A 10,312-nucleotide genomic window follows, 5' to 3' on the forward strand; every position below is an offset into this window, starting at 1 on the left:
TAGCTGTTATGACTCAGTACAACAAGCTCATCCTGGGAACTGGGTAAGTGTTCTCTTTACAGGAAGTGGGAGTTGGAACTGAAAATGGCAATGTATTAGCAGTGCTGTTGGTATCTGCAAGGCAAGGAAACTTGCTGAAAGAGGTTGTGTAGGCAATCCCATCAATGATCTTGGAGCATGGACCTATGAGCAACTTGCCACGGGATAAAAGGAGGGACACTTGCCAAGCATCACAGTGGCGGGCACTTATTTTGGCTGGAGGGCTGCTTAATGAGGTTTGGCAAGCTTTTGAGGGCCACATGGGTAGCCTCGCCCTTAGACAGTTGCCCTGCCCCTGGGTCTCTGTCTTGGGACTGGAAGTCCAGCCCCCTGACCTTTACCACTAGAAATCCCTCCCCTTGCCCCCCCAGAAATAGTCCTTTTGGGGGGGACTTGCCCTCTTAAAAGCATTAAAAAAACCCTCAAATTGTATGCTATAGTAGGTGTTTTGACTTTTAGTGTATTTTAATTTTATTACAAAAAATATTTTTGTCATGATTTGTGTTTGCATAGTGTGTATATATAGAGGTGATTACTTAATAACTAAAAAATAAATTCTTAGTCTTGTATATTGTGTGGGGGTGTGTGGTTGGGGAGGGTGTGTGTATGGGGGAGCTTGTGCGGGGGTGTGGCTGTGTTGGGGGGGTTTAGGGGGTTGTGTGGGCAGGGTGTAAGTGGTGTGATGTTTTGGGGGGGGGGACTCCCTGACAGGCGCTGCCAGCCTCGGCTCCATGCTCCCGCTCAGCTACAGCTCCCCCCTGCCACTTCCCTACTTGCTGCCTGGAGTGAGCAGGATACCAGGGAAGCTGAGCAGGTCCCCCAGTGGCGGCAGCAGCAGCAGCCCTGTCTGGAAGCTGCTGCTTTCTGGGCCAGGCCCTTCCACCTGCAAGGGTAGGAGCAGGGTGCAGTAGGGTATGTTGGCGGTGTGGATGCATGAAGAAATGGCCCTTTTCATCTGCCTCCCTGCTCTGAGTCTGCCCAGCCCTGTCTGTTTCAAACGCTGGCTGCTGGATCCCCTTGGTCAAGCTGGGTGACTGGGTTGTGAAATTTCCATAGGGAGGGGGGAGCTCGTTCTTCCTTTGTCCTGAGCTTTTCCTGAAAACAACCTGTGACCCTGGTCTCTACCTGAGGATGCTGATGACTTTTAAAAGAATTGGTCTGCATCCAATACTGCCTGTTTCTGGCTGGGACTTAGTGATGAGGTCACAAAAGTTTTATAAGGGGTCACTCCATTTTGGAGGGGGAAGTCAGTTTTGAAACCCTGAAACTAGCAACAAGCCTCCAGAGCTCCATCGGTCTTTGGATGAACATGAGAGTAATTTACCTGAAATTTAGCCATTAATTTAGGATTAAGTGAACTGGACATGTATCAAAAGGGCCAACAAGCCCATTCTGTTTTACTAAAGTAGGTTTTCTTTCAAGTTTCCATTGTTTTGTATTCCTTCCTTACTCTCTCCCTCTTTAATCAATAAAGCTATTTGTTATAGCACCCCTTTCTGGAAATGCTTATGAGGATGAGACTAGACTTTAAAGCCCCTTTGCCTGGCTGGCTAAGGTTGGCGTGACTTTCCTTCCATACTCTGCCACAAGCATGCTTGTGAATGCTTCAGGTTAAAAGAAGCACCCCAAAATACCATGGTGGGCTAAGCACCCCCAAGGTCAATAGGCTCTGTGTACCCTGGGCTGCAGAGAGCCCTAACAAAGACCAGGGCCCAGGTGGTGTCAGCCCCAGACTTTTCGGGTGTGCTCCAGGAAGGGGGTCGGCCAGACATAGGTGCCCCAGGGGAGATGCCAAAAGCGGGGTTTTGGTTGGGCACAGTCAGGCGGGTGGCTCAGCATAGTAGTGCCCCCACTGTCCCCCCACTGTATGTGAGCACCTTGCTCCCACCCTCATGGATGGAAGGGCTGGGTGGAGTACAATTAGTGGGCGTTGTGGGCCAGATGAAAGTGTTTGGCAGGCTGGATCTGGACCATGGGCCGTATTTTGCCCAGCTCTTGGATATCAGCTATTTTGTGGTATCTGTTATGCATACTCATCTACCCCATGGTCAGTGGAAACTTACTCAGGGAAATTACCCCTCTTTCACTGAGCATTAGGCTGCCACAGTTTAGCTATCATTTACCAGCAGAGGCAACCGGAGCTGGGTGTGGGGCCTGGGGCAAATCAGCCCGTGCAGAGCCCTGCCCCCACTCCGATCCTGGACCTGAAGAAGCTACTGTTGCTGTTGGTGGCGGGGGAGGTAGTGAGTGGCTGGATGCAGAGCTGCTGCTCCACCCAGCTCCATGCTGCTGCTGTTCTGCACCGCTCTGCGGGGCCCCCAAAGGGCAGGGCCCCGGGCGGTTGCCTCAATTTGCCCCTGTTTATCAGGAGTTTGTCCAGAAAGTTACAGTAGAGCAGCTAATGCATAGTAAAAACCCATGCCCTTTTAGACTACGCTAAGGTTTATTTTTTTTGTATGTCCACATTCTGAACTCACATTGCAAAAATAAAGTCACAACTGGCTTTTTTGCTGCGGGCCAGACTGACTGCACTGCTCTCTCACGCCAGCAAATGGTACGGTTAGGTCAGGGTTGAGACGACCAATATTGAAAGTTTTGCTATCCAGGCTACTAATAAATGCATAGATTATTATTTTTATTGCAAAGTTGTTTGTGCCACTTAAAGAGAGAAAATGTGTTCCTGAACCCCAAAGCTAAGTTATTCTACCAACCCCTTCAATGCAGGTGTTATGGTTCAAATCCAGCCTGGATAGGAAATGTGGTGAGAGGGTTTCTCCTGCCTGATTGGCTCAGTGGCCTGTGTGCATTAAGTTTGGTCTCAGTCTAAATTCTTGAGAGTTGATGCACCTTCTTCCACAGAGTATTACTGTACTTAACACACATTGTTCAGTGCACAGGGACCATCCATGGAACAACCAGGGATGTGGCTGCAGGAGGTTGGGGATTAGACATGTTGGCCATGGAAGTGTAGGGGTGGATGGTTCTCCTCAATATCCTTGTTTGATGGAGATTTCAGTCCCTGGGGTTGTTAAACAAGCACTAAATTCACATGCTATTTAAACAAGAAATACAAGCAACAATCATGAATTAACTCTGCCACCAACATGCTTAAGCTTTTACTTTTATGATGCATGTTTTACTGGAAAGATTTACTGTGCTATAAAATGAAACTACTGCTCTTTTAAAATATGTCTTGTTGGTTGACAGTGATCATGAAATTCAGTTTTATGAACTCTCTAACTTTGAACCATACTGCCAGATCAGTAGCTTGGAAGCTATCCCTTTACGACTGGACTATTGGTAAGCAATGCTACATTTGTGTCATTTGTTCTATCTTAACATTATTTTGTTGCACACTTCTATTTAAATAGTGTTTCATTGGTGACATTTGTCTGGTCCTTACAACATCTCCCAATGTTCAGTTTGGCATTCACGTAGTATCGTGATGTTTCTTCACCAACTTCCTGTCAGATGTACAATATTTCATCATCAAATGTATAATTTTATCCCTTGTTAGGCTTAGCTTGGCATGTGCTAAATTACACTACACCAATGTGTCCCTGCCATAACAGGAGTGAATGTGACTCTTTGTAACATCTATTTTGAGCAGCTGCCACCAACGTGTTGGATGCTTGTAAGCAAGCTGTCTAGCTCGCTGGCTTCTGCAGACAGGTTATTCTCCTTGGGGAGCCTCCTCAGCCAGTCCTCCTCAATTAAGCACAGCCTTTAAGTACCAGACAAGCAAACACAAAAAACAAACCTTTCTGCCCTGTCAGTAAGAGCAATAGGGTGGGAGCCCTCTGGCCCCAGCACAGCACCCTGCTTCCTCTTTGCCACAAGCTATTTGCTTCCTTTCAGGTTTTGTCCCGCGGTTTTAAATATGGTGCTGTTTTTGCCTCCTGGCCAGTCAGCAACAAATGGCACAGCTACCAGCCCCCCTCAGCCAATTAGTGGCAAGCAGAAGTAGCAGTGTCCTATTTAAAAATCTGGTTTTTGTTTCCCTGTTGAGCAAAAGCAAGTGGCAAGCAGTGGGGCCCCTCTAGCAATCCATGGTGGGGGGGGGCGCACCAGGGAACCTGCAAAATTAAAGGAGCTGCCATGAATTTGGTAGGTCCCTAATTTTTAGAGAGAGGTTACACCCACACTGAACATGTAGGGAAGGATTTTGGCTAGTCTAGTCTGTTGTAGCTCTATCTCTGTAATGTACGGGTGTTGCCAGTACATGTTAAGTGAGGTGACTGACCAACTGTTCCATGTTTCATTCTCTCACTTATCAAAGAGCCTCTTCAGTATAAACACACAGCAGCACATACGCTCTATTTTACATCAAATAAATGTCCCTTGTGCTTAGGGAGGAAGCTGAGCAGGTTTGTTGGGCTCCTTGATTGCTGTGGGAGTTCATTCTGCAGTCCCACACTGGCCCCTAAGAAAATTTCACCCTTGTGACAAACAGCTCCACTGTGCCTGAGGACTGGTAGTGTCAAACACTGATTTCCCAAAGCATTAGGCAACATTTTAGGCCCCTTAGACACAAAGCACTGAGTTCATCTTGCAAAATGAAACAAGCCTTCCTCCATTACTTTCTACGCCAGCGAGGGCAGGGATCTTCCTGATATAAGCAGATGGCCCTCAGAAGAGCAATACCACCTTCCACCAGGCCAGGATTTGGTCTTTGCAAAACATCAGTAAATACAACACTCCCTTTGCCTTATCTATTACATCCAACTCTGTTTGTTTATCCTGAACTGAAATGTCATGACTACATTTTCATTTATTACCTTTATCTTTTTACTTGTTTTAGTTACACTGATACTGATGAGTGCATGATTCTCTATGGGGATGATCAGGTAAATGTTTCAAAAGGATTTTTGGAACAGACAACCCCCCCGCCCAAAACATCAACCCTCAACACTGACAACCTGAAGGGCTCAGGATTCCTCTCAAGTCTTTGGTTACTTGTAGAGCCATCTAGCAGTGTCTCTTGGCAAGCCAGTCAGTTCCATGGGATACTTAATGCATAGAGAAGATCAGTAAAAAGAAACTGCAAAGAAGCAGAATTCCCTGTGCCATGGCTGGGAAGTGATTTTGGGAGGAGACTGTTTCAGATGAATCCTTTCAATCCCTGACCCCCAGTGTCTGGTTAAAGTTGGTATTGGGGTCAGATAATGCAGTGGTGGCCCAGGAGGTTCCTTGAGTTGTATGTCCCAACCTTTTGGAAGGAGGGTGTGGAGGTTTGAATAATGAAGTTCACCCACTAACATACTAGTTTCCAAGACTTCTGTCCTTGGGGTTGCTACTAAGGGCCCAGTTCTGCAGTGTGCCGAGTATCCTTTCAATTTCCAGTTGAATTCAATGGCTGGCACTAAACTGAGGATGTCCAGAACCCCCTCGGCTCAGGCCTTTCAGAGCTTTTATTTTTCTGAAGCTGCTGATTTTCCCAGGCTTACCGTACCACTTATGAATATGAGATTCTGCCTCTCTGAATGCAAAAAAAAATGGCATTTGGAAGTTAGCAATTTTTGGGTACTTTATTGCTTTTATCAGTCCTCTGATCCTGCAGATTGCTGTGCAGCTTCTGGATGGTGTTCAGTTGCCTTCAACTTTTACTGACTTTAAGAGGGTCAGGCCTTTTGATCAATGTCTGTGGTGTTAATTATCTGTTTGCTAACCATCAACATATCTACAGATGTCTAACACCTTTATTTGAGGAAATCTCCCACTGACATCAGTGATGGTTTAAGATCTTGGCCCTATATTTTTCAGTTTCTGATGCAAGTTTTGCTGTTTCTTCAGGGTTGTGTCAATATTTTGCTCATGTCTTCTGTGGGAGAGCTCCTGAGGTAAGTACTTGTGTGTTAAATGTAATGTAAAAAAACAGGTTTAAAGTGCAAATCTTTAGTTGTCTTAAATGAACACTGAGTTTCTTTGCTCATGTCCTACTTTACTGCTAACTGTACTACAGCATTCTCTCTTGTGCGTGCAGCGGTGGTCTCCGGGATGCAGCAGCAGTCGCAGGATGCATGTGTTCCCAGAATTCACAGGACCGCTACAGTTGGACATGGAACAATTTCAAGAAGTGCAAGCCCGTTCCACATCCTGTCAGATAATTTCATAATTGGGCCAGCAGATGGCACATGTTGCCTTCTTAATAAATCCCCATTGTAGTGTATTGGCCAAATTATGTACTTGCCTACAGTCGATTTATTCACCACAGAAACCCCCTGATGCTAATTGTTGGGTTTCAGAACGGTGGGCTTCTGACAGGTCTCATGAACTGTTTTTCCCCAAAGCGTTGCTCCCATCATTTACAACACACTGTAAAGCAGGGGTGGGCCCCTGGGGGGATTTGACAAGCTGAAAAGAACAAGAGGAAAGAATGAAAAAGCAGAGGATGGCAAAAAGTATGATATAAAAGGAAGACGCTTTTACTATGGAGCTAATTGGTCTGCTCCACAGCAAAGAGCACGTGTAGGTGCATCCAGTGTGGTTGTAATGGCATAAAACGTGTGTGTTTATAACGTGGAATTTCAGGGGGTCACAGCTGCGTAACAAATGTAAGAAGAGTTATGTGACCCACCTTACTCCACCCAGGAGGAAGAGGATGATGGGTAGTGCAGGAGAGGACAACTTTGTGCCGTGGCCAGTGTCAGCAATAAAGCTTTGGCTACCCTTGTAGCTGTGAGAAGAAAGCTGCAGCATTTTCTATTCGGGGGAGCTTGCACACACTAACAATATCTGACAAAGACAACTTTTGTTTACAAAGGTTTTTGCCTCTTTGAACCAGTTTTTTTTGGTGCCATCCTGCCCTACCTTGTGCTCATCAACAGTAGTTCTAACAAGCAACTCCTGTCCTTGCAGTGGCAGGACATTGACCTCACCTTCATCTCTGCTTTACCTGTAGCAAGTTAGAGTGTTTTTGATGTTTTGGGCATTATCCCTGCATGAGGGTTGTTCTTGAAAACCCTCAAGAACAGAAATTCCTGGGGCAGCTGTCTATGTGCTGAAGTGCAAGATAAATTGCTATGCTCTTATAAATAACCTCAGGCTGTGAGGAAGAGTCAAGGTTTCTAAGTGAGCTATAGCTCTCAAAAGCTTGGGTTATATACAATATAGCCCAAGCTTCTGTGAGGAATTTATACGGTAGTCCATCCCGTATGGACTAAATGTGTGTCTGTGTGATGTATAATGCATATAATGTTTATAATCTAAATAATATTGTGTGACGTATTTGCTATAATATAATACACATACATACTTTGGTTGGTTTATAGCATGCAAGTCTACCCTGCCTTCTATGTGCAGGGGCAAACAGACCAAAGAAGAAGTTTGCTTCTTAACACTTAAGGATGCTTGTTGCCTTCTCTCTTCTAATCTTTCTGCCTTCACTTTTTTTTTTTTCAGAACATGGAAAAAACTACCAAAAGACAAAAGCCTGCCTAATATTGGCCTGGAGAGTGCTGTTTGTTCTCTAAATGTCACTTACATTCGTTGGAAAGTGCATGGCGATTGGGTTACACAGGTAGTAATAATAACAGCCTTTCTTCCTGATTCCAAATGCTAAAAACCAGTAACACAGGAAACTTTTTTCCACAAATGAAATCTCCATGGTAATAGTAAGGTTTCAGTTGCATGTCTGGTCTGTGTGCAGGAGGAAACTTTTCATTAAAATAACACAGCTGGCGTAAAGGCAGGAAGAACTGCAGAACAGCCCAAATTGTCAAACCTGATGCAAGGAGGGGAGAGAATTTGACATCAGAAAACAAGGAATGAAATTCAGACCAAGAGGGTGTTGTGAACCCTGAGTCAAGAACTTCTTAGCTCTTACTTTGGCCCCAGTGGCACCTGCTTTTAAAATGCAGCATGAACATCAGCCCATCGGGCTGAATTGCTGGACTGTGGCATTAGTGAGGAGATCTGAGTGGAGGATTACAGCCTGTTCAGGATCCAAAATCAGGAGCTATCAAAGAATGGGCATGGAACTGAAGAAACATGCTAAACCTTTCGCAGCCCTAAACTTCAAACCTGTCCATGTGCCAGGGCTGAATGCTGCCCTTCCTGGACCTTTTCCCCAGAGTTATTTTGGGTGTGAGAAATAAATATTTGACAGGTTCCTGAGGCTGCTCTGAGTTCAGAAATGTAACGGTAGTCCCAGTGGTGATGGGCTAATGAGATATTCAGATGCGTGCTGACTGGCTGAGCGGAAGAAACGAAGAGCATTTCTATAGTGCCAGAGGGTTTGTTTGTTTTATTTTGTTTTAAACTTGTGGCCCCTAATCTAGAAAGAATTTCTTGTGACAGAAGCCAAAATAGTAGTCCCATGTCACAGCTCAAGCAGCTGAGGAATATATCTAGTGTTAAGGAAATAAAGGATTTCTCCCCAAAGGAAGCAAAGGGCAGCAAGTCTGGTTTGCTATTGGTATCAAAGCCTCGCAGCTGGTGAAGCCTCTGCCCAACTGACCTGCTTTCTCTAGGTGGCAGCTGGTGTGTGTTGGGGGAGGGGGGAAGAAATTGCTGGTAAAGCCTCTGGCCTGGCCTTGCCCACATTTCCCTGCTGTGCCACATATTTGGGTCATTGTGGCTTACAAATGCAGCCCACATGGGTCAGCAGCAAGAGGGACTCTTTGGTCTTGAAGGAAAGGTCAAAAATTGCCTGGTGTGGACTGAAGAATTTTGCTTCACATTCTTGAAGGCTGATAGCTGGTCTAACGGGCACAGACACAGCGCACGAGAGGTGCTGATGATCTTTGCCTTTCTTGCTGATTTCCAGAGAGCAGAATCAATAGGAGAACCCCTACAAGGCAGGGCATAGCTCAGAGGGAAGGGCAGATAGTGCTGAACATGGAAGACAATTTAGGGAGCATCCAGGTTCATCTGTGCTGATTGCTGTTAAGGTAATTGAGTTGGCACCATACGCTACTATGGGCTGTGGAGATGTACCCTCAGATTAGCACAGAAAGTCCTAAATGACTAAGAATCTGTCATGCCTTTGGATGCAGAAAGGAGCAGTTTAAGACTGTTTTGTCACTTTACATAAGGGAACAGTAGGAACATTAACCACTGTAATGCACCCACTCAATCCACCCTCGCACAATTTAAAATGTTGTTGTGCATTAACGTATGCTTCCTCCCTTCAGAAGCAAAACCCCTTGAACAATGGAAACAAACAAAGTAACTCCAGTATCCTACACCCTCCTCTAATCAGTGTTTTGTATTATTTGTATTTAATGTTATTCTTGTTCTGCTCTTTTTAGCTAAACTACTGTGATTCCATGAAAGCAGTGATTTCTACCTCTAGCCATGAGTCTACAGCTTTAGTAATAGGTAACAATTTCACTTCTATAACTTTCTCCAGGAAGTTCCTCCAGCATAAATTTGTATGATTTAAACACAACTTTTCTAACCTTGCTGTTTTCCCTTTAGTGTAATGACCTGGTCACGTCACTGCCAGCCGGCTAGTTCTATCTCTAGTAATAACTGTGTGTGTGAACTTTTCAACTAGGCTAGGAACAGACATTACACATAAACTGATTTAAACCTGTAATAGAAAAGATGTTCAGTGCACATAAACCAGTTTGAAAATGGCTGAAACCGGCTTGAGATGATAAACCCTGGTTGAATGTAATATCAGACTTAACTGATTTGGCTCAAACTGGTTTATTCAATGTCTGTCCCAGACCCCTTGCTGGTTTAAGTTAAATCAGAGTCCCCCAATATCCTGGCATGCTCTCTGGGCAGGGCTCTCTGCTCCACAGCAGGGCTACTCCTCCTCTCTGCTCCCTGGATGGAGCTTGGCACAGACTTGCAGGCACAGCAGGGTCTAATGGTTTCCCTGTGCCCCCCTCTTTTTCCCCCCGCCCTCGCTACTTAAGCAGAGATCCCTTCCTTCCTCCTTTCTGCCACAGCAGGGACCATAGCCAGCTTGTAGTATGCTAGCTAATGCCGAGAGGTGTCTGTATGTATCTTTCTCTCCAATTTCACTGGGATAGCCAGACAGAGCAGTGACCGCTTAGGGCTTTTGGAGCCAATCAACAGGTCAGCTGGTAAGCTGTTTAAAAAGTCTGAAGTAATGTGGAGAGAGGCTATTGATTTGCTAATTTCATAGATTTAATTTCATAGATTTCATAGACATTAGGGCTGGAAGGGACCTTGGAAGATCATTGAGTCCAGCCCCACGCCCAAAGGGCAGGAAGTCAGCTGGGGTCATAGGATCCCAGCAACATAAGCATCCAATTTGCTCTTGAAGGTGTTCAGTGTAGGTGCTTGAACCACCTCT

General features: G+C 45.3%; 1 protein-coding gene across 1 annotated transcript in view; it reads left to right on the top strand.

The window, feature by feature from the left end:
* Nucleotides 1–10,312, top strand: part of LOC109302857 (WD repeat-containing protein 64-like) — a 125,282-nt gene that overhangs the window by 54,744 nt on the left and 60,226 nt on the right. Inside the window, exons 8-12 of the mRNA XM_019524755.1 lie at nt 3,247–3,339; nt 4,841–4,886; nt 5,833–5,879; nt 7,441–7,558; nt 9,291–9,360. Of these exons, the coding sequence (XP_019380300.1) occupies nt 3,247–3,339; nt 4,841–4,886; nt 5,833–5,879; nt 7,441–7,558; nt 9,291–9,360 (374 nt within the window). The remainder of the gene's footprint in view (nt 1–3,246; nt 3,340–4,840; nt 4,887–5,832; nt 5,880–7,440; nt 7,559–9,290; nt 9,361–10,312) is intronic.

Source organism: Gavialis gangeticus, unplaced genomic scaffold (genome assembly GCF_001723915.1).
Source record: "Gavialis gangeticus isolate Ggan-Ray unplaced genomic scaffold, GavGan_comp1, whole genome shotgun sequence".
NCBI lineage: Eukaryota > Metazoa > Chordata > Crocodylia > Gavialidae > Gavialis > Gavialis gangeticus.